Source organism: Heterocephalus glaber, unplaced genomic scaffold (genome assembly GCF_053883595.1).
Source record: "Heterocephalus glaber isolate CG9 unplaced genomic scaffold, H.glaber_assembly_v1.0 deba00001666, whole genome shotgun sequence".
NCBI classification, from domain to species: Eukaryota; Metazoa; Chordata; class Mammalia; order Rodentia; family Bathyergidae; genus Heterocephalus; species Heterocephalus glaber.
Window position 1 is genome coordinate 16,457,526 of NW_028258406.1, and position 25,344 is coordinate 16,482,869.

Genomic DNA, 25,344 nt, shown 5'->3' on the forward strand with positions numbered 1-25,344 from the left:
TGTGATATTTTGTGAGAGAGATGGCTTGCCTCCCTGAGAGAATCTAACAGCAGATTAATCTCTTACTTGGCAACCACTAAATCTGCCAGTTACATTTTATCCTAAAAACTATCAAGACAACTGAGCAAAAGATAGAAAAAAAAGGTTTGTAATTTGCTGAAATTTGGTTATCTCAAAATCAGCCACTGTCCAAAGTTTGCTATCCTTAAGCTATGAATAATGTACAAAAGACTGTCATCATCTTTGATTTTTCAAACACTTCCAGTAGAAGAAATGAACCCTATATTCTGAATAAGGAGGAAGATGGGTTCCTGCTAAGGAGAAATAAATAAATATATAAATGGATAGGTAGTAGGCAAGGAGACAACTTTTTAAATTAATTTGAAGGAAAAATTTATCAATGATTTGAACTTATAGGGTTCTTATAGAAATATAAATAATGCAAAGCACAAATATAGCATAATATTTTAAATACAAATAATATTTTTGTTATGAACATAATGAGTATGTTTAAAAATAAAATAAGCATGCCACAAACAACCACAGCTAACTAATTGACTCTTAGGTGGCACTCTGCATGGATTAACTCATTTTAGGAATTTTAGTATTTTAGGAATATGTACATTATATCTCAGCATGCAAGCCCTTGTTTCAATAAAATAAAAGCTTCATATAGTCTTTATAAGGAATTGTGGCCACTGTTTTTCATCTTACTGTGTTCTCATCACAATCTGTACAGGTGAATAGACAGGCGAGGCAAGTTCATTGGCCCCTATAAGCAAGGTAGAAATGGAGCTCCTTCTGACTGTCTGGAAAAGCCTCCTGCCACTCACAAGGAGTTAAAAATGCTTCTAATGCTCTACCCTGCAGACAATTTCATGAGCTGTAAGCCCCACAAGGCAGACACCAGCTCAAAAAAGGCTCATGGCATCATCAACTCTGCTAAACGGAAAAGATGACCTTCCCCTAAAGTCTACGAACACAGTCTTGGCTCTCCTGCTGTGACCATCCAGTGTCGGGCTGGGGCTCACACTGCACGAGCTCATGCACTCCTTACAGTCAAAGCGGAAGCCAAGGAACTGTGTTCTAAGGGGATGACAACAGGCAGACCTTAGACGCAGACCAAGGGAGCAGTGAACAGATGGGAATGAGGTGAGACTGACTAACGTTACCTTCATCTTCAGAAGCTGTCAAGTGAGAAGACTCAAACACAGCACTGTCAACCTCAGGAGATGGGGAAGTGGCCAAAAAGTTGGAGCCTGTGGACAGAGATGCCTGCTGAGGCTGTCCTGGGAGCTTCTCCAGCACCTCTGTGGAGGCCACAGAGAAGCTGCTACTCCTTTCCCCTGAGCCGTGGGCACTGCTTCTGCCCTCAGAGTCCGTGGTATCCTCAGATGACGATGTCTCTGCCAGGTCACTGAGGGACAACAGTGAAGGGCGCAAGGGAGAGGCAGCATGGGCCACAAAGTTCTTCCCACTGTGGCTTCCTGTTGACAGCCGAGGGGCCAAGTCCTGCAGCGGCTGCTGCACACACGGGGGGATAATCCAGGCAGCTTTGTGCCGTGTGAACCTGACATCTAATTGGCAAGGAGAGGGCCCTGTATCCTGGAAACTGGGCGAACTGTTGGTGTCTCCAGAGTCACAGCTGATCCCTTCCCAGGGGACCAGAGGAGAACCCTGCCAGCCCATGGACTGTGATACCATCCTGCTGGGCTGGAGCCCGTGGGAACACGTACAAAACAGATAGGTGGAGCTCTCCGATGGCTGCCGTCCTATGGGATGATGTCCTTGGGCTCACCACATGGCCACCTGGAGGTCTGAAGAGCTGGCCTTTAACAAACAAGAATCTGTCGAGAGAAACAAAGGTTCACTCCTGTTTTTCCACCTCAAATTATTGTGAGAAGGCAAAAAAAACAACAAAATTTGAACTTTGCTCTATACAATACAGTAAATTCCACGTGTATTTATGACTTAAAAAAAAGTAATCTAGCCACAACACTAGCAGCAAACCTACAGGAACAGGAAACATTTTGCAAAGCAATAAAATAATTGAAGAAGCCACAAAGATCATCTAAAAATGTAAAACAGCCATATGTCAAAACTATTCCACTAAAATTAAATATCAAACCCAAAATGCAAACAGTATCTGAAAGTAAAGACACATTTTCAGAATTTCTTAGTTTTAGCTTCTTGTTTTTTAGTTTAGTTTATTTCAACAAACTAGGCTAGTGGCATATAAAATGGTGGAGGAAATCAGTAGCACTATAATCTTTCTTTTGTGTAACTTATTTATATTATAGATCCAGTAAAATATATTAGTTTATGGCATTTAAAGACCCAATGTAAATCTAGAACCCATCTGTAATATGGCTCGCTCACTTTTAAGCTCTGCTTAGTTTGGAAAACAATGTGATGATCAAAATGTCAAGAGTCGCACCAATGAGAAGACTCTTGTCACTATTGTTGTGGGTCCAGAAAATGTTTCTTTTTATTATTCTCCCTTTGTCCTTGGCATTGTGGATCTTTGACTACAAAAGCAAGGGCAGCCAAGGAAAAGCGGAGAGAGAGAAGCTTAGCCCAAATGACGGGGGTGTGTAGGACAGCAGTGAACAGGAGGCTTCAAGGTCAAGGCCATGGCTTTAAATAGCATCTGTATGTATGGAGAGGACTCCCACCTGCGAATCTCCACTCCTGACTGCCCTTAAACTCCAGGCGAGCACATCCTACTGCCTAGCTGACATTTGTCCCGTGGTATCGTCACCTGCTACATCCAAAACAGATGCTGATTTCCCCTCAAATCTGCTTCTCCCTGCTTTCCTCAGCCTCAGAAACACATTTCCCAGTTGCTGGAGCTTAATGGGTAAGAGCCATTTCTGACCTATCCTTCCTCAGCTCCATGGGCAGGTTCCAGCTACAAGCCGTCACCCCAAGTCTAAGTCATCTGGACTTCAGGCCACAGCTTGCCAGTGGGCTTCCCCAATTCTCTTGCCTGTCCACAGCACCAGGTAGTCAGAGAGCTCTTTTGCAAACCCAAATCAGCATGTCCTTCCCCTAATCAAATCAAATCAAAGCCCCTAATCAAAGGGCTGCTTACCTTGACCTTCGGACTGGACATGCACTGCCCCTGCCGCCTTCTCTCTCCTTCATCAGCCTCGGAGAGACCCAACTACGCAGCAAGCTCTTGAACTAGAGCTTCCTCAGGTGTAAAGTTCAAGGCAACCTTGGCCTGAAACACTCTTCCCCCAGATGACCACACATCTGGCTCTCTCTGGTGCAGCAGGCCCTGGGTTATGAATTACTTCCTCACCGAAGTCTTTCCTAACTACCTCTCTGCAGGCAGTCAGTCCCCTGATCGCCCCTAGCACATCACCCTGTTTAGTTTGCATCACAGGGGTGCTCACTTCCTAGAGTTTCCCTTTTTTAGCTCTTTACTGTCAGTCTCCCCACCCTGCACCCCCTAACCTGGACTATAAACTCCCAGGAGAGCAAAGGCCTTTCCTGGTCTTTGCCACATCACATGCCCTGTACCTGGAGTTGTATATGGGGCTAAATAAATATTTATGGACCAAATGAACTTCCAACAAAGCAGAAATAAAATTAAGACATAGAAAAAAATATGATTATCCTATTACTGGGTCAGCATTATTCATACAGGGATAGAATTGAATTCACGTTTTCTAAAGAAATGAAATTTTTGTCACTCAAGGCTTATGCTCATATGGTATAAATTCAAACATACCAAAGAACCCACATACAAAAATTGTTCTCAAAAGCACTTGGGTTTTTAGCCAGGCATAGTTGCATGCCTGAAATCCCAGCACTTTGGGAGGCTGAGGCAGGAGGATCCTGACTTCAAGCTCAGCTTCAGCAACTTTGTGAGTTAGAGAGACTTGTCTCAAAATAAAAAATAGAAAAGGGCCAGGGATGTAGCTCAGTTCAAAGGTCCAGGGTTCACACCCAGTACTGCGATGGGGAAAAGTCCTTGGGTTTTCTTGACTTGAGGGCTCTGTATTCTAGGTCACACCTTTTGGAGTGACACAGGTGAGGGAGATAGCCTTCATAAAATACTGAAACTGTCTCCTGAAAATAAATCTTCTGAAAATACTGCACAAGCCCCAGATCACCATTCACAAAATACAGTACCACAAGATGGGGCTGCCTGTGTCAATAGCCAGAACTCAGCATACCAAAGCGATTTGTAATCCTTTTCCTGACCTCAAATCCCACCTAGTGCTCCAGTTTCTCTCTGTCACACATCTTTCCTCTCCAGTAATTTTGGATTTTATACTTACTAAGGAAACCACGTCTAGGTCTCTACAACATGCCCCAACAGGGCCAGGGATTTAGCTCAGTGGTTTCGCCACCTGCTGCACAAGCGCAAGGACCCGAGTTTGATCTCCAGTACCAAAAAAAAAAAATGCCCCAACACAGAAACCTACAGAGTGAAGAGCTCCTGTGGCACTGAGCTGCACCAACCCTACTTCCTTCTCAGAAATAACACTGTTAGCCCTTTCCCTAAGTGCACTGAGCAAAGACACACTTCCTTATAACAGGCAATTTTTAGAAGTAGATGCTGGCTCTACTTTCTTTTATAAAGGTATTTTTGCTTCACACAAATGACCAGCAACCGCTGGCTTTGCCAGGTTATAAAATCAGACTGTATTAGAGCTGGAATAGGTTACAGAGCTTCAAAACTATAGCCAAGCAGTGGTAGAGAGAGGAAGAAAAACAAGGCTGGACACTGGGCACATGACCTTCTGTGAGAGGCAGGCTGACAAGAGGAGTGATGCCTAGCCACAACCAACTCCAGGCCCTAGGGACTGCAGGCCAAGTCGCCATGTTCCGATCTTTAGGCAGGAGGTAATTCACAGGGGCCATCACATCATAGCTGAGGGTATTACTTGTCACATTGCTTGGGGTCTGCTGGTCAATTTAAAAATATTTATTGAGCATCTACTACATGCTTGGCAGTTTTTGTTTTGTTAGCACTGGGATAACATAACTCAGCTTATGTCCTGGACTAGGAGAGAAAGTGAGCAGGTACACTGATCCCAGCCAGTCCTCCTGACTCCATCAGAAGGGTGCCTGTCAAGAATGACTGCGGCGCCACAGTAACCACACAGCCACAGCAAAGGCTGCAAAGATACACCTTTGAGGAAGGGTCGTGAGCCAGCGTGACCTCTGGCTTTAACACCTGGCAGTTCATCTAACAGTCCTAAAGCTGCTCTATGAACAGGCACAAGCACTTCAGATTTAGGACTTTATCCCAACACTAACTACTCACAAAACGCATAACTGGGAGCATCAGAATAAAGATTCACCTTAACGGTTACCTTCCCGGTGAGTCCAGCCTACTCACCATGTAAAAAAGAGCAACTCCCCTCCTCTTATCCCTAGCCACTTCCCCATCTCGATTTCTCCCCTTTGCATGAAACCCTATTTTACTTAACCTCAAAGGTACCATTGCCTGGAATGTAAAACCCATGAGGGCAGCTGTTATTTAAATTTACTTTGGACACTACTCTGTATCCAGAACCTAAAAACCAGCACATAATAGGTGCTTGATAAATATATTCATCAGGTGTATTGAGAGGATGAACAAACTGATGGACGATACCTAAGTATGGTCATGCCAGTTATTGTCATGGCCCAAGAAAGAAAGTCAAATATAGATGTTATTCTTTAGAAGAAATTCAAGATCATGACCTAAAATGCCTTCTAATTATCTCTTTAAAATACAATATATGAGGAAATAGAAATCATAAAAAGAATTGATGGTGAAAGACAAAATTCATTTTTTATATTTACTTTTCATTGGAAAAGTTGTATTTATGGTGTACAATATGATGTTTCCAAGTATGCATACATTGTGGGATGGCTAAATTGAGCTAATATATATATTCTCATTTATTTTTTGTTATGTGTGGTGACGACACCTAAAGTCTACTATATACTGTTATTAACTATAGTCACCATGTTGTGCAGCAAATCTCCTGAATTTATTCTTCCTCTCTCACTGAAACTTTGTATATTTTACCAACATCTACCCAATTCCTCTTCTTCCCTTGGCCCCTGGTCACCACCATTCTACTCTCCTTTTATGTGTTTGGCTTGTTTTGACTCCACATATGAGTGAGATCGTGCAGTATTTGCCTTGGGGATCAAACCCAGGACCTTAAGCATGCCAGGGAGGAACTCTACCACTGAGGTACGACCCCAGCCCCCTTTTTATTTTTTATTTTGAGATAGAGTCTTGCTAGCTTACCAAGAATGGCCTTAAACTTGCCATCCTCCTGCCTCAGCCTCCCAATAGCTGAAATTACAGATAATTCACCAACCTACCTGACTCAGTATTTGTCTTCCTGTCTGGCTTATTTCACTTATCATAATGTCCTCCAGGTTTATGTACGTTGTCACAAATAACAGGATTTCCTTACAATTTTAAGGCTGAATGGTGGCAGATGTATATATCACATTTTCTTTATTCATTCATTCATTGATAGACACTTAGGCTGACTCCATATCTCAGCTGTTGTGAGTAATGCTGTCATGAACATGGGAGTGCAGATGTCTCTGACATACTGGCCTCATTTCCTTTTGATATATACCCAGGAGTGGAATTGCTAGATAATATTTCTAGTTCTATTTTTGCTGATGATCATTTAAGTTGTTTTTTTCATTTTGCGTATTCATCAGCTAGTTATAATTGCTAGTTCTATTTTTAAATTTGTGAGAAACTTTCATACTGTCTTCCAAAATGGCTGTATTATGTCACATTCCTATGTCACATTCCAGGCACCTTCAGTAGCCTGCAAGGGATCCCTTTTCTCCACAACTTTGCCAATAAAATCCACTGCAAACAACTTGCTAAGCATCTCCAATAAAAAACAAATGCAAATGATCAGAGAATGAATAAACCTTTAACAATAGCATGGAAACCGAGACATTAACACAGTTCCCCAGAACCTGTTTCTGTCTCTCTTCATGTCTACTTCCTTTCATGCTTTGATTGTAAGCAAAGATTCACATCCCCAAGGACACTAGCAGACTCTGAAGCCACCATGTCACACAGAAACCATTCAGATGCCCAATAGTGTGAATCCACAGCTTTCAGAGTGGCAGCCAGGAATCAGGGTAGACTACAATTTCATTTGATCGTGACTTCATGACTGATGACATGTGAACACCAATGTTGCAACAAAGGGAACAGGAAGGACACGGTGCCCTATTGTGATGGTGGTTGGGTGACATCATCATCATCATTGGGATTCTTCTCTAACTGACCCTGAACTTTGAAGGTCTGATGTCAGAGAACATAGGAGTGATCCAAAGCAATTGAGAGCAGTAGGTGGGTTGGGGCAAGATGGGGAAGGCCCAAGCAAAGACCAGAGAAAACTAGATGCTTCACCTAAAAGAAGTGCAGAATTGCACAAGGCACACAAATGACTAGCTTCCTCTGGTCATTGCATAAGTCACCCTTACCACTCCCATTCCGCACAGTGAACACCCACAGAATTTCAAGTGTTAATATGACAATATGAGGACTGAAATAGAGGCCATCATGGGACTTGCCCTAACTTTCTCCATTAGTCATCAACAGAAATAGAACAAAAATAAGTCTGACACCTGATCCAGAGCTCTTTCCACTGGAATTCACATTTTGCACATGGGCCGAATGAAATCAGAAGGATATCTAAACTTTCCTTAGCAAAGGAATTATAAGAAGTATCAGATTTGTCACAAAACACAGGACTAAGAACCACACAGCTGGCTGGGCACCACGCACTCAGAAGACTAAGGTGGGAAGGTCACGAGGACCTAGGAGTTCAAGACCAGCCTGAGCCAAACAGCAAGACCTCATCACACACAAGAAAGAAAGAACTAGACATGTAGACATGTATGTCTGACTTCATGTCTCTCCAACAGCTTTTATGATTATTCCATAGCATCTGTATGAAAAGGAATATTTGAGCATAAAATTCTTTTTTTTTTTTGGTACTGGGGATCGAACTCGGGTTCTTGGTCTTGTCCAGCAGGTGGTGAAACCACTGAGCTAAATCCCTGGCCCTTGAGCATAAAATTATTATATAACAGTATTTATTTATAAACACACAGCTATTTTAATATACTACATAATTATAAAGCACACATGAAAATAGCATTTTGTTCTTGCTTTCCAACGAATCACCTTGTATCCTAAAGGTATTATGCCCTCTACTTTGGGGACCACTGCTGAGATAATTTAATGTCCTATGTAAAAAATTTACATACAAAAAGCAATAGTAAGGGCTGGGGATTTAGCTCAGTGGTTTCGCCGCCTGCTGCGCAAGTGCAAGGACCCAAGTTTGATCCCCAGTACCAAAAAAAAAAGCAATAGTAGGGCTGGGGATTTAGCTCAGTGGCACCAGGCACCTGCCTCACAAGTGCAAAGTCCTGAGTTCAATCCCCAGTACAAAAAAAAAAGCAATAGTAAATAAACAAAAAAATAGAATAATACATAAACATATTTAGATGACGAAGTAGGACTTTAGAAAAATATATATAAATACAGAAATTTACCCAGAGTTCCAGGTGTATTTCTGAACTTAGAAGATGACAAGATTTTCATGTATGGGCAAATGAAATGAGGAGCCATACTGGAAAATGTATAGTATTTCCTCAAATAGTTAACATACAAGTACCATTTGATCTAGTTAATCTACTTGTGGGTACACACCTAAGAGAAATGAGAATATATGTTCACACAAAAACTTATACATGAATTATTATAGCACCCTTATTCGTCATAAGAAAAATGAAAAAACAACTTAAATGTTCATCAGTGAATGAATGGATAAGCAATACCCTCTACATCCACAAAGTGGAATGTTATTCAGCCACAATTAGAAATGAAGTACTGATTCATGCTACAACATGGATGAGCACTGAAAACATTATGCTAATTGAGAAGTCAGACCAAAAATATTTAATATTTATATAAAATTCCAGAATAGGCTATTTTAATATACTACATAATTATGTATTCTATAAAATGACCAGAATAGGCAAATTCATAGAAATAGAAAGTAGATTAGCAGTTGCTTACAATAGAGGTGGAAGAATGGGAATAGCTAGGATGCCAGGTTTCTTTTCAAGGCAATGCAACTATTCTAAAAGCTGTGACAATGGTGGCACACATCTGGGAATACACTGAAAATTACTGAGCTCTACACTAAATGGGTGAATCACATGGCATGTGAATTCCAACTCAATCTCAAAAACACTGTTTTATAAAATGAAATGAGAAGTGCCCCTTTCCTTTTAAAAAGATCCAGGGAGACTAGAGAAGACTGGTGTGCTAAGGACTGCAAGAGTCAAAGAGCAACAGGTGCACATCAGGCTATAAACAAAGATACTGCTCCCATGTGAGAAAGCTAAAAGTAGAAAGTACGTAATGGGGATGCTAAGCAAGGGTATCTAAAATTGATGTGGAGAAGAAAGAGGAAGTAACAAGTAAAACTGTAAAAACAAAGTTATCTAGAAAAAGAAAAAATATCATTAAGGGCTGGTAAGACAATATAGTCAGTGCCAGGGTTACCAACAAAAGGACATGGATCACCAGTGCTTCGGGTCCGCACCTTATCTTTCAATGAGCACCAAAGAGGAGGTTCTATGGCCTAATGTACAGATAGGAAACAAAGCCAAAGAGGCTATGTGTTGCAGTGATGTTTTTCTATCTTTTAGAAATATATGCACAAGGCTTTAGAAGTAATTGGTAGGATATCTTAAATCTGTTTTAAAATAATATTGGTGGAGGATGGAATATGGATGAGTCAAAATTGGCCACTGAAGCTGGAAGGAGAGAAAATAAAATGCTCATTATACTGTACTATTCTCTGTATTTTTCCATAAGCAAATTCCTATCAGTGAAAGTACTTTTTTAGCCCAGCGCAGAGGTAGGGGCTTCTGAGCCGCCATCTCACTGCTCCTGGTCCAGAGGAAGGGGCTTCCTGGCCACCATCCCTCCCACTGCTCCCAGCCCAGAGGAAAGGGCTTTTGGGCCACCTTCTGTCCCACCACTCCTGGCTCAGAGGAAGGGGCTTCTAGGCCACCATCCCTACTGCCACTCCCAGCCCCTGTCCCACCTCTCCCAGCTCAGAGGAGGTGATTCGCATGGGAGCCAAAAGCACCCCCCTGATCCCCAGTTGAAATGAGAAAACACTTAAATAAGTCTCAAAACCAGTCTACCAGATCATCTACAGCAACCCCAAAGGGAAATGAGATGGAACACTCTGATACTCAACCATCTGGACCCACTGAACTGGAAACCAAAGGGGATCTGGAAAAAATGAAATCAGAAATAATTTCTCAGATAACAAGAGAAATTGTGCTCCTCATGCAAGATATGATTAATAAATCTAGAGAGGAGCTCAGGAACATGATGGAATCCTAACATAAGAAACAAATGGAATTGGTAAAACAGATACAAACAGATTTCCAGGACATGAAAAACTCCACTGAAAGTCTACACAGCAGAATGAGCCAATGTGAGGACAGAATTTCAGATATAGAAGATAAGATTGCAATTAATGAGGAGGAAAAGAAAAATTGCTTCAAAATTATAAGGGAACATGAGAAATCAATCCAGCGGCTGCTAGATGATGCAAAGAAGAACAACATAAGACTGATTGGAGTCAATGAAGAAACAGGAGAGAGTGCAGATGACATAAAAAACTCTTCACAGAAGAAATGGCAGAAAACTTCCCAAGCAGGGGAAAAGCACTTGACATACAGATAAGTGAGGCATACAGGACTCCAAATAGCCTTGATCAAAAAAAATCTACACATAGGCATATAATTGTTAAGATTCCAGAAACACAATAGAAGAACAAAATTCTACAAGCAGTTAGAGAAAAGAAACAAATCACATACAAAGGAAAGCCCATCAGAATCACAGCAGACTTCTCAACACAAACCATCAAGGCAAGAAGAGCTTGGAGTGATGTATTCCAAGCCCTAAAAGAAAACAGCCTCCAACCCAGATTGATGTACCCTGCAAAACTATCTTTCAAAATGGATGGAGAAATAAGATACTTTCATGACAAACAGCACCTTAGGAACTTCGTGAAGACCAAACCAGCACTCCAAAGAATTTTACACAATACCCTAAGAACAGACATTGAGGATCACAACCCCAGGAAGCAAAGCAGAATGAACCCATCTGGCATGACAAGAAATTAAATAGAAAGGGGGAGAACCCAACAGAAAGAAAAAGTCATAGCAATGACAAGTCAATACGTTTCAGTTATAACCGCCAACATTAATGGTCGCAATTCACCAATCAAAAGAAATAGACTGGCAGAATGGGTCAAGAAGCAAAATCCAACAATATGCTGCATACAAGAAACACACTTCATTCAAAAGGAAACTCATAGACTGAAAGTTAAAGGGTGGAAAACAATACTGCATGCGACAGGAACCCCTCAAAAAGCAGGAGTAGCTATCCTCTTTGCAGATCAAGTAGATTTCAAACCAACACTGATTAAGAGAGATGAAGAAGGACACTACATCCTTGTAAAGGGAACAATCCAAGAGGAAGAGATGACAATCATAAATATCTATGCACCAAACACCAGTGCATCCAACTATGTAAAACAAATACTAACAGACGTGAAAAGTCATATATGCACTAATACAATTGTAGTGGGGGACCTCAACACCCCACTGTCACAAATACATAGATCAACTAGACTAAAAATAAGTAATGAAATACTAGAACTCAGTTGAACTCTTGAACAAATGAAGTTAACAGATGTTTACAGAGTCTTCCACCCCATAAAATCAGAATACACATTCTTCTCAGCTCCACGTGGGTCATTCTCCAAAATAGACCACATACTCACACATAGAACATGTTTAAGTAAGTGCAAAGGAATTGAAGTTATCCCCTGTATATTAGCAGACCATAGTACGATGAAATTGGAGATCCATAGCAAAAGAAACTCAAAACATTTCATAAACATGTGGAAATTGAACAACACACTTCTGAATAACCAATGGGTCACAGAGGAAATTAAAGAAGAAATCAGACAGTTCCTTCAATTAAATGACAATGACAATACAACATATCGGAATCTATGGGACACAATGAAAGCAATCTTACGAGGGAAATTCATAGCAGTGAATACTCATATTAGGAAAACAGAAGGAGCCCAATTAAACAACCTGATGCTGAACCTCAAGCTTCTAGAAAAAGAAGAGCAGGACAACCCCAAAGCTCATACAAGGGAGGAAATTATAAAGATCAGAGGAGAAATCAATGCAATGGAGACTAAGAGAACAATACAAAAAATCAATGAAGCCAAGAGTTGGTTCTTCAAAAGGATCAACAAAATTGACAAATCCTTAGCCACACTTGTCAGAAAAAGGAAAGAAAAGGCCCAAAACCATGCAATTAGGAATGAAAAGAGTGAAATTACAACAAACCCAGCAGAATTCAGAGCATCATCAATACCTACTTCCAGAACCTATATGCCAATAAGACGGACAACACAGAAGAAATGGACAGATTCCTAGATAGATATGAATTACCAAAGTTGAACGAAGAACACCTAAAAATTCTGAACAACCCAATATCAACCAATGAAATTGAAAATGTAACTAAAAACTTATCAACTGAGAAAAGCCCGGGCCCTGATGGCTTCACTGCTGAATTTTTCAAGACATTTAGAGAGGAACTGCTGCCACTACTGCTTAAACTCTTCAATGAAATTGAAAGGGAAGCAATACTCCCAAATTCATTCCTGGAAGCAAGCATCACCTTGATCCCCAAAGCAGAGAAAGACCCAACTGAAAAAGAGAACTATAGGCCAATCTTACTAATGAACATAGATGCAAAAATCCTTAATAAGATACTGGCAAACAGAATGCAGAAGATCATCAAGAAGATCATACACCCTGATCAAGTGGGATTCATCCCAGGGATGCAGGGATGGTTCAATATATGAAAATCAATCAATGTAATACACTATATCAATAGAGCCAAGGACAAAAACCATATGATTATCTCCATAGATGCAGAAAAAGCATTTGACAAAATCCAACATGCATTTATGCTTAAAACCCTACAAAAAATTAGAATAGATGGTCTCTACCTCAAACTGATAAAAGCCATCTATGAAAAACCAACAGCCAATATCATACTAAATGGTCAAAAACTGATATCCTTCCCACTAAAATCAGGAACAAGACAAGGATGTCCACTATCACCATTCTTGTTCAATATAGTTCTGGAAACATTAGCCACGGCAATTAGACAAGAGAAAGAAATAAAAGGAGTAAAGATAGGAAATGAAGAAGTCAAATTGTCATTATTTGCAGATGACATGATTCTGTATATAGAAGACCCCAAGAACTCCACCAAAAGTCTTCTAGACTTAATAACCAAATTCAGTCAAGTAGCTGGTTACAAGGTCAACACACAAAAATCAATAGCTTTCCTCTACACCAATGACAGACTCACTGAGAGAGAAATAGGGCAAATAATTCCTTTCACAATAGCATCCAAAAAACTGAAATACCTAGGAATCATCCTCATGAAAGAAATCAAAGACCTCTTCTCTGAAAACTATGGCATTCTGAAAAGAGAGATTGAAGATGATATCAGAAAATGGACAGACATCCCAAGCTCCTGGGTAGGAAGGATTAATATAGTGAAAATGGCCATACTTCCAAAACTGCTATATAGATTCAATGCAATTCCAATTGAGATCCCAGCAGCATACTTCACAGACCTCAAGAAAACAATCCAAAAATTCATTTGGAACAAGAAGAGACCCAGAAGAGCATAAGCAATTCTAGGTAACAAAGACATGGCAGGGGGTATCACAATCCCCAACCTGCAACTATACTACAAAGCTACTGTGATAAAAACAGCATGGTACTGGCAAAGAAACAGACCTGAGGACCAGTGGAACAGATTAGAAGGTGCAGAAACAATGCTAGACACACTCAGCCATCTCATGTTCAATAAAGGAGCCAAACACCCTCACTGGAGGAAAGATAGCCTCTTTAATAAATGGTGCTGGAAAAATTGGGTTTCAACTTGCCAAAGATTAAAACTAGACCTATATCTCTTGCCATGCACTAAACTAAAATCAAAATGGATTAAAGATCTAAATATTAAAATAGAAACTCTGAACCAGTTGGAACAGAGGTTAGGTAGAACTCTTGAAGACATCGGTGTAGGAAAAGATTTTATGAACAAAACCTCAGTTGCCCATGAACTAGCAGAAACAATCAACAAATGGTATCTCTTCTTATTAAAAAGCTTCTGCAGAGCAAAAGAGACCACCAGCAGTGTGAAGAGACAACCCACAATGGGGGAAGAAATCTTCACCTGCTTTTCCTTAGACAAAGGTCTACTATCTCCTATCTATAAAGAACTTAAAAAGATCAGACCTCCCAAATGTAAAGACCCAATCCAAAAATGGGCATCTGAAATGAACAGACATTTCTCACACAAAGAAGTAGAAATAGCAAATAAATACATGAAAAAATGTTCAACATCACTGGTCATTTGAGAGATGCAAATGAAAACAACACTGAGATTCCACCTCACTCCAGAAAGAAAGGCTGCTATCATGAAATCAACCAATAACAAATGCTGGCAGGGCTGTGGGGAAAGAGGAACCCTGCTCCACTGCTGGTGGGAGTGTAGACTGGTGCAACCACTGTGGAAATCAGTATGGAGATACCCCAAAGAACTAGGACTGGAAGTCCCATTTGATCCTGCTATTCCACTACTGGGGATCTTCCCAAAGAATTAAAAGAATCATACCACAGTGATATATGTGCACCCATGTTCATAGCAGCGCAGTTTGTGATAGCTAAAACTTGGAAACAGCCCAAATGCCCATCAACTGGAGACTGGATAAAGAATATGTGGTTTTTATATAAAATGGAGTACTACTCAGCCATACAAAATGAGAAATTAGAGACATTTATAGCTCAGTGGATGCACATTGAGGCGATACTCTTAAGTGAAATAAATAGGACACACATGTATAAATACTGAATAGTTTCTCTAGTGTGAGAAACTGAAAGTGTAAATAAGGACTAAAATGTATAATAGGTAATGTGAAACAGGAAGAAAAGGGGCAAAGGGGAAGAAGTGGGAGGGCTAGGGGAAAGGATAGAAGGGAATGGGATTAATATGAGAAAATGGAAAAATAGGAACAAAATCTTTGTAAATAGGGAGGACTGGAGGGGTTGAAGGGAGGGCTGGGCAAGGGTGAAAAATAAGAACCAAGAGAGACTATGTAAAGGTGCAAATTTCCAATGATGAATGTCATTATATTGTATACCTAAAATGTACCAATGATTAGAATGAATAATCGATAATGCAAAATAGGAAGAAAAGGTCCAAAGGGGTAGGGGTTGTGGGAGGGGCAGGGGAAAGGAAAGAAGGGAAAGGAAAAATGATGAGAAATGGAAAAAATGGAAATAAAGTCTTTGTAAATAGGGAAGGGTGGAGGGGGTGAAGGGAGGGCTAGGAATGGGGAAAAAATAAGAACCAAGATGCATTATGTAAAGGTACAATTCCCAATGAGAAATGTAATTGTATTGTATACCTAAAATGTAGCAATAAAAGAATTTAACAAAAAAAAAGTTCTTTTTTAATGCTCATCACTTGCTACATCTGTCCATGTGGCCCTAAGAAAACTCTGTGACTTCCTTATCCTTCCTGGACACCACTATACCTTCTAGGGTTTTTTTTAAATGCTACCTATGGACTGAGGCTTTTCTCACCACATTTTACAAAAGTGCTTCCCTACAGGTATGTGCTGTCATTTATCATCTGCGTAGCACTAGTCATTGGCTGCCTTCCTCTTCATCAGTTCCTAACATATATGGCATCTAGTTCGTGCCTCACACTGTTCTAAATTTTCCGTACCAATACACACACACACACACACACACACACACACACACACACACACATTGTTTCCTTAGCCCTGGATCAGACCAAGATCCTTCAATGTGTTTCAGATTATCACCAACCTAGCCCAGCCCACACTAAAAATGAACTCATTTGGTTTCTAAGTGGCACCACCCAAAGAGGAACCAGAGGATGAGGTAAGGTGAAGCTGATTCCATGTATCTTGATAAACAAATAGCTGAACTGTAAGCAAACCCACCAAACTAGTGACATTGTTTAGAAAACCAAAAAGCACTGGAAAACCATTTTCACAGCAGAAAGGAGGACTCTTAAAGTTAATGCCAAACAGCACACAGCTGTTTTCAAATGAGCAAGACCCTGGAGGTGGGCTAAACTAACCTAGCCCTAATTCCTAGGGCACAAGGGTGAAGGGAAGACCTTTTAATCTCATGATAAAAACATCCCAGAATATCAGTATTCACCGCATGTGGACTTCCGTGAGTCTAAATCACCACACAACCTCGTTTAAACTAAGAGAGCAAGAAGAAACAGATGTTTACATAGGTCACAGAACAATTCAAAAGACTTGACAACTGAGACATATTTTTTTAAATACTCTTAAAATACGCATATATAAAAGTTCAAGTCTCTTTACCAGATTTGAAGCAGTCATCCCAAAAGCTGTCTTCTAAAAATAATTTCCAAATAAAGAAAGAGAATAGGGAAGTACCCTACGTATATTTTCAGAATGAAGCTGTTTTCAGATTCACTAGAGCTTACTGGAATAAAAGAAGGTAGAAGAGTATAAAGAAAAAAACAATCTCCACCCTCCAATTTTCATCACATAACATCAACTAGACAAAAGCATCTGCTGACCATGGGTGCCTTCAATATTCCTCCTACCTAAAACAACCCAAGCAGTCTAATTTACATTTCTCTTTTAATAAATGTAAAGCTAATCCAAGCATGGAACTCAAGCACTTTCTTAAAAACACAATTTTTTAACATAAGTATTGGGTAAACCGCATTAAGTGTGGAGTTTATCTTAGCTTCATTTGCCGCTTTCCAGCCTCCTGTTAGAGATGAAAGAAACCCTTGAATTTAAAACATTTTATACTGAGAAGCATTTTTCTTTCCCAGGCCCATACTTCATGTTTCAGTGGAAATAAAAGCATTTGTTCAATATGGGATTATTATCACTATTTCATGCATCTGAACCCTGAGACCCAGAAAAAGGAACTAATGTGATGGCCACACAGCCACTCGGTGGCAGGCTTGGGTCCAGTGTAAATGTGCTCCAAGGCCCTGTCTCACTCTTCATGCTCCTCTGTGCATGGGATAAAAGCCATAGATGTTCACACACACATAATTCTATGCTAAGAGCTAGAGGTGCAGCCCAGTGGTAGCGAGCCTGCCTAACTAGCGTGCACAAGGACCAGTGTTTGATCCCCAGCACCATAAGAATCACAATAGTCATTTTATGACTTAGTGCTGATCTTAACACAGAGACCACCATAGGAAAAGAGGACAGACTCCTGGATCCTTAACCCTTTACTCATTAAAAGCATGATTTGTGCTTTCTTCTGACATAGTCAAGGACTTAACAGCTGTTTTTTCTTAAAAATCAAAAACAAAACACAGTGACTTTTCTGAGCCCTACAGATACCCAATAAGTAACTAAAAGCAGAACAAAGCTTGACCTTCATTTTGTATGTCTCCTTTTTCACCTTCAATAATCTGGGCCAAATCCTTCTCAGCTCTGCATACAGTATAAGCATATGAATCATTTAGGGATTATCTGTCTAAAAGTTGGCAAGACAAGATTGGCTACTCCTTTTAATCTAAGGACTCATACCCCTTCAAGACTGAGAAGCAAGACATTTACAGGGATATTCAACCACCAGAGTGTGCCTAGAGGTCTCCAGCCATTGCCCTAAATCACTGTGGATTCCAGCAATTTCCCCTAATTTCATTATGCCATAAACAGAAACAATCATCTCCTGGAAACTCAGACATGCGACAATAACCAACCCGACCCAGGCCAACACCAACAAATCCATGAAAGCCATCTTACTCTTTTTTAACTGGTCCATCTGATTTTCCTCAGAGGGCTTCCTCTTTCCGCTCCTCAAGCTGAAGTCCTGTATTTTCTCTCGCTTTCTAACTCTGCCTAACAAACCAGCCTATGTCTCTCACTGACAAATCCTGAAATTCTTTTATCTGAGACAAGAGTCAAGAACATTTATGGGCAAGTTGTGGTCCCCATCTCTTTGGGGGACCTCTTCAGATCCCATCTTGAGACAATGTAAGATAGTTCCTTATTTAATTACTGTGTGATCTTGAGCACTTAAACTCTCATTACAGGACTGTCGTGAGAACTAAATGAATTGTAGCATGCTTGTCTCAGTCTGGTACACAATGTTTTATAAAAGTCAACTTTCATGTTGCCATCATCATTATTGCATAAAGACTTACAATTTAGTATAAGAGAGCATAATTAGGGAGTTCTAGTCTTATTTCCCAAACTCTTACCTGAGTCATCCTTCAAAGGCTCTTAATGAAAAGAGAAAAGACAATCTCAGATTCTATAGGGTGCCATGAAAAAATACAAGATGACTAACAATCATTAGTGCTGTTGAAATTTATTAGCTTTGGAAGGCTGAACAAGTTTCTTTGGAACTGTTGCTGAGCATCGTGGTACACTCAGGAGGCTGAGGCAGGAGGACCATAAATTCCAACCCAGCCTGGACTGTATAGCAAGACCACATGCCTAAATTTTAACCAAGCCTGTGAATCTGTCCAAATTAGAAACATGAATCTAGGTTGTTTCAAGGGCAACTATTCAAATTTGTTTGGGCTATTATTTGTGTGTGCCCTCTGATTGGTGGGGAGCAGCTTCACTTGCTCCCCTAAAGACTATTCAAATGAGAATCCCTACCTTTGAAAGTCAATCCTTGGATCTGACAGAATTTCCCATGTCAGGAAACAAGAGCTCAGAAAGTCACCGATGTTTAGAGTTCAATGGTTGCACAAAAGACTGGCTAATCAAATCTCAACTGCACAGTTCATAACCCTGGAGGTGCCTTACACCTCCCCCACTTCGTAGAGGCCCTAAAGAAGTTGATGAGAAAGGCACAGTTCCTCTGGCGATGTCAAACTGTGAGGAGCAGTTTCCATTGCCTAAAGAGGAACTGTAACAAGAGATGGAGAAACAGATGTGCCTGACACTTCAGACAGGTAATTATGAAAACCCCAGAATGACCCTGAAACCTCTGCTCCAAACAAGATTTCGTGGGCGGCCCAGAGTGGGGTGTGGGCAGCAATATGTGATCCCTTCCCTTGCAGAGACCATACAGAAACCCTCTCTCTTTCCAGTTCATTTATTTTTCAAGCTTCCAGGTGGGTTCTCCTGTCTCACACAAGGAAACTCAAGCTCAGAGGGTTCCTTGACTTGCCAAGACCTCGAGGCCACTTGGCTTTAGGACTGGGTCTAAGAAACTCAGATTTCAGGGAAAGCGATACCAAGTGGGAAGGTAATAGCTGTGAGAGCATGCACAGTAAGAATAAAGTGATCCCAAATAAACAACTTAACGATCTATCTCAAGGCCTAGAACGACAAGAACACTCCAAATCTGAAATGAGTAGAAGGAAAGAAATTATAAAGATTAGAGCAGAAAGTAATGAGATTAAGACCCCCCTAAAACCTATAATACAAAGGATCAATTAATCAAACAATTGGTTCTTTGAAAAAAATGAAAAGGGGACCTGGGTATGGGGGGGGGGGATCAAGATGCATTTCCCCCACGAGGAATGTATTTGCTACGTATCGCAAAAATAGTCTAATAAAAATTTGAGAGGGGAAAAAAAAAAAACCTAGATTTGCCGATTCTCAGTCTCTGGCGCACTCCCATTGTATCTTCAATTAAAAGATCCTTCCAAATTCCACGGTAATGACGCGGTTCGGGCAGTTCTTGAGTACACCCTTTTCTTCCAGCCTTAATTTCCACTTAGGGCAAAATAACCCCTCCCTGAAGGTTCTCCAAGCTGACAGCACCAATTTCTCAGGAGATTCTCAGCAACCCCCCACCAGGCGGTCGCCAGGCAGGAAGGAATGGGGAGGGCGCAGCGGTGAATTTAGTCTCCCGCCGAAGTCTCAGTAAGAGCACAGTACGCATTGCGTTCAGGCTCCAATCTAGCTCAGTTAAGTTGCAAAATGTCTGTTTTTCTGCCACGACCTCTCCATAGGTTTTGAGGAGATAGAAAAGCGTCTGCAGGCTTCAGCACTGTGAGCGTGTCTCGGGAACCGAGAAAACCACGCATCCCGGAAGGGCACGCAGGGGCCCACGCAGGCATGGGCTTCGTGCTGACACAAGGTGCAGCCTAAAGCGCCCGAGGCTCTGCTTCTGCGCCCTCCGCGACCCACTCCCACCAAAGGGTCGCCCTCGCTTTCAAACTCCGCCTCCGCGTGTGGATCCCCTTTCTACACTATCCTAAGGGCCCCCGACACTGTCCAGACCCACGCTGAGATTCCCGGCTCTCCGCCCAGCACCCTCTCCCGTGGCCTCCCCTTCCCCTTCTCCCACCCACCGGGTCCCGCCGAATCTCCAGCCGGCGGTGGGAAGCTGCCAGGGGAGGCAGCGCGTGGGTCCCCGGGCGGGCATCCACCCCTGGTCACGGCGTTGCCCCAAGCGCCAGGGGCACCAAGCGAGAAAAGGAAGCTACGCCCAGACGCGCAGGGCCCCGGCCACCCTCCCCTCCCCGGGGCGGCTGCAACCCGAGAGGCTCCTCCCAGAGGCCAAGCGCCCCCAGCTGCTCCCAGAGAGACGCCACCCCGCCCAAGGCCCTGGGACCGGGCGCTGCGGTGCCCCAGCCCCAAGCGCAGGCTGGCGGACTGCAAGCACCTTTGCGCTCCTCTTCCCGTCCGCCCACCAGAAACCACTCCTTCAGGACTGAAATAAGGGGATGAACGCACACCTGGCAGAAATGAGAGTCCCCAGTCCTGAACACCCTAAACAGCGGCATTTAGATCCAGTACAGTTGCTTGGAGTGAAGAGTGAGAGATTTGGATACGTTTGCACGGAAATCAGCGGCCCGGCAACTTAGCCGGCAGCTGCACCCGGAACCTCCTCATCCCAGGGACTCCTCTCTACAGCATTGGTCCAACCCAGTCGTCACCTTGCCCTCTGGCGGCAAGAGCTTGCGATCCCAGTGCAGGTGCGCCTCGGAGAGCCCCCAAGATCTGGAGGCTGAGAGACGCTGCCAACGAAAGCTGAAAAATTTCACAAATAGAAACCCGAGCCCCGACTCTCAGCGGGGCGTCTGGGCGCCTCTTCGGTTGTCCAGGCGGTGCCCGCGCGCAGGTGAAGCGGTGAAGCAGTCCTGGCTCTTAACAGAGTCTTTTCTGCTTGGTAAAACCGTAAATCCGAACTCCATGGTACTCCCCCTCTTTCCTTGGCTTTGTCCTTTGTGGTTTCCAGCTTTCGGGACAAAGGCACTGGTACCTTGGCGCTTTCCTTGCCAGGAATCCCTGGAGCACCCCCCGCCCCCCCGGCACATCCTGGGGTACAGGGGTTAACCGGTCGCTGCCTTCTGCAGATGAACTTAGAAAACCAATACAATAAAGTGGGGTAAATTCAGGTCGCCGATCACCCCATCCCTTCCATTGTTGGCCTCCTGTTTGGGGCCTATCCTGGCTTAGACCTGAAAGAATTCTGGACTCCCGGGGTTCTCCCGGAATTCAGTAGGTCTTACTTTAAAAAGTCAGGAAGAAAAGGGTGTGGATGAATGAGTGTTGTACACCCAGCCGGACCGTCCTTTAGTCCTTTAATTGTTTTAGGCAATCCTGTAAACATCCCTGACAATATCACACCATTGCTCTCAATTCACAGCCCAGGAACCTGTGGCTTACTGAGGCTAAGTCAGGCTTGGAAGGCAGATGTGTCTGACACCGTATCCTATGTCCAGTTTCCAGAATGCCACCACAAAGACAGAAGAATAATGAAGTAAAGCAACCAAGGGGGAATATTTGAAAGGATAGAGTGGTCAACAGGAAGTCAAGAAAAAGAATCTCAAAACAAGAACAAATGTGGGCAAAATAAACCAATGAGTCTACTAATCAAAGAACAAAGCCAGGCACAGTGACACAAGCCTGTAATCCCAGCACTCTGGGAGGCTGAGGCAGGAGGATTATAAATTAGAGCTCAACCTGGCAATTTAGCCACTTAGCAAGACCCTATCTCAAATTTTAAAAATTAAAAAAGAAAGCTGAGGTTGTAGCTCAGTGTGGTGGCCCTGGGTTTGATTCCCTATACTGAAAAGAAAAAAAAAAGTACTGGGCCTGGAGGGAATAGCTCAGTGTTAGGGCTAGGGATATAGCTCAGTGTGAAGGCTCAGTGTGGTTCACCCCAGTATTACCAAAAAATAAAAATAAAATAAAAAGTACTGGGCCTGGGCCTGGGAGGATAGCTCAGTGGTAGAGCACTTGTCTGACAGGTCAGGCCCTGGATTTCCGCCCCCTCCCCAAAAGCCCTCCAGCCCTCCAAAATTAAAACATACAAGGAAACTGGGCCAAATGGTAGGCCTTGGTCAGTCCCCTGAGGCCACTGTGAATCACCCTTACCAAAACTCCCATAAGACCAACCTATGTGCTGCCTTGTGGGCATCCTACTAAATCTGAACATACACATTCGACATATGGTCGTAAGAGCTCCCTGTTCTAAAACTTGTATCTATAGGATTGAGAAGGAAAATTCAAGAACAGATTTTTCAAATTAGGAATACTCACTGGAATCCTGCTCTATCCTCTCTGAGATCTGAAGTAGAGTTTCCCAAGCAGTAAATGCTGAGGGATGGGCTTTTCGAGACTCCCTTATTGGTTCTCAGCCACTGATAATGACAACTGGGCACTCCCCAGGAAAACCGGAGTTTAGTTGGTTTTATTTTGATTTTTGTTTTACTTGGTTTTTAAAAAAAATTTGCTGGAGTTTTTTGTTGTTGTGTTTTGTTTTGTTTTGTTGAGACAGGGTCTTTGTTTTGTATCCCAGGCTGGCCTTGAAGCCATGACCCTCCTGCCTCAGCCTCCAGAGTGTTGAGATTATAAGCAAGGGCCACCATGCCTGGCTGATGTTTTGTATTTTTTTTTCTTCTCATTGGGAAGGTCAACTTTAAGGTCACAGCACTCTCCAAGATCCAGAGTTTGAAGGCCATAAAAGTATCAGGGACAACTCACCATGTTAGTTGGCCTCGCTGGGCTGACACCCAGCACCATTTGGTCACATACAAGGCTCCTTTGTGGCCAGGAAAACTTCATAAGGGACGAAAAGCCTGGCAACCACCTCCCAAAACCCAGCCAGAATTCACAAGAAGCCATTTGTGTTGTGAGCAGAGCTTTGACCCTGGTTTTGAACCCAGCTGACAGAGTCAGCAAAGGGGAAATCAGTCTGTACAAAACAGGAAGGAAATGAGATGAAACGAACTGCATAATAAACTACCAGAAGGTGCTCAGTAGTGTCTTCACACGCAGGCGCCCCGGGAAGAAGGCACCATGATCCTTCCTGGGAGGGAAGCCAAGCCCTGTGTCAGGGAGGGAAAGAACCAAGACAAGCTGCCTTTGGCTTCTCTAACCCTCTCCTGCCTGCCTGTCTTAAACATCTGTTATCCACAAAGGATGCATTTTTGTGTTTCCTCTTAGCAGTTTCTGACCCCAAACTGGGTTCTTTTTCCCTCTCAGAATTGTGGAAACAATAACAAGACTGAGTGCTGGCTGAGCAGTGATGAATATTTTTATTTTTGGCCAAGAATAGAAGTGAAAAATAAAATTCACAAATCAACTTCTCAACCCCTTTGGAGTCAGGGGAGTTGTAGTTACAGGGTAAAAGAAATGGGAGTCAGGGGTAGGCTAATAAAGACAAGGAATAATCATGTATTTTCCAGGAATTCAGATGCCACCTCTTTCTGCTCCTTTTATGGTTCTTTTAGGTCAGTGTCATAGAAATTGTCAACTGTCACAGCACTAGGGAGTGTGTCGTTTAATATGCAGGTGAGATTATAATGGAGCTAGAGGTTGTCTGGTGGTTTCTCTGTCAGCCATCTTAGACTCAGCCAGTTTTGGTACCACTGACAGGCTCTTCCCACAGAGATTTATGGCCTTGAGTCATATAAGATAAGCAAGATTAGAGAGGGTAGAAATTCAGCTAGGTCAGTAGGCAGTGCAAGATGAGGCAGGGTAATATTTCACTTCCTTGAGGAACCTAGAATAGGCAGATTGAGGGAGACAGAAAACACAGTAACAGCCACCAGGGGACAGAGAATGGAGAATTATTGTTTGGTGAGGACAGAGTTTCTGCTTACGATGTTGTGAAAGTTCTGGAAAGAGTGGTGAAGCACAAAATTGTAAATGAACTCAGTGCTACTGAATTGTACACTGATAAATGGTTAAAATAGTAAATTTTATGTTGTGTACATTTTACCACACCAAAGACACACAAAAACATATATATATATATTCATGTGTGTGTGTATATATATATATATTTATTGTAACATAATATTTCTTTGGAGTAAAAGCCCAAGTGAAAGCAATATGTTGAGAAAATCCTTAACTTAGGCAATTATTTTCTTTCTCTCCTTCCTTTTTCTTTCTTTCTTTCTTTTCTTCCTTCTTTTCTTTTTTTTGGACAGTCTCACTATGTAACCCAGGCTGGCCTCAAACTCACAATCTCCTGCCTCAGCTTCCCAGGTATGGAGATAACAGGTTTTTCTTGAATTTTAATAGGACTTACCTTCTTTTGCTCTTCTTCACAGCTTCCAGAGTCTAGCTTCTGGGTCAGTGCACTGCTCCATTCAGAAGGAAGAGAAGTCCTGCCATTTTACTTTTTGCTTCTGCTGATGAGTGACTTGGGGACAGAGGGAGCATGATATTCAGAGATGTTATGCCCTGAAAGAGGCTCTTCCCCTTTCAGAGATGGGAGAAGTTAAAACAGAAGGATTGTAAACCCAAGGCAAAGCACTGTTTACTTCCAGCCAGCCCAGAGCAGCCCGAACAACCACCCCACAGCTTTAGGCCATCCTGATTCCCAGGTCACCTGTTGCTGCACGTTACAGGATGAGGGACACGTGCTTTTGGTCTAATGAGTAACCAGTAAGATTTGTCCTTCAGCCCTTCCTCCATTACATGATTTCCACTTTTCCTCTTTGAAGGTGCTCTTCGGCTGGGCAGGGTAGCACACACCTGCAATTCCAGCACTCTAGGAAGCGGCAGCAGCAGGCTCACAAGTGCAAGCCCAGCCTGGGCAATATAAGGACTTTGTGAGATGCTGTCTCAAAATAAAACATGAGAAGAGCTGGGGATGTACCTCAGCGCAAAGTCCTGAGTTAAATACCCAAACCACACCAAAAAATATTTTTAGCTGAACTATTAGAGCCAG

General features: G+C 42.3%; 1 protein-coding gene across 9 annotated transcripts in view; it reads right to left on the reverse strand.

The window, feature by feature from the left end:
* The window catches only part of Rubcnl (rubicon like autophagy enhancer), a 51,673-nt gene extending 26,694 nt beyond the window's left edge, over positions 1-24,979 (reverse strand). For 5 of the 9 annotated variants that reach the window (XM_021257863.2, XM_021257862.2, XM_004844201.4 and 2 more), the window contains exons 1-2: positions 20,507-20,649; positions 1,173-1,847 (exon numbers count right to left, since the gene is read on the reverse strand). In XM_021257863.2, the coding sequence (XP_021113522.2) occupies positions 1,173-1,704 (532 nt within the window). In that variant the 5' untranslated portion in view covers positions 1,705-1,847; positions 20,507-20,649. Of the gene's footprint in view, positions 1-1,172; positions 1,848-3,094; positions 11,988-18,857; positions 20,483-20,506; positions 20,650-20,893; positions 21,048-24,699 lie in introns of those variants that run through there. The other 4 variants (XM_087197338.1, XM_021257861.2, XM_087197339.1 and 1 more) reach the window with 4 other exon arrangements.
* Between the last annotated feature and the right edge of the window lie 365 nt (positions 24,980-25,344).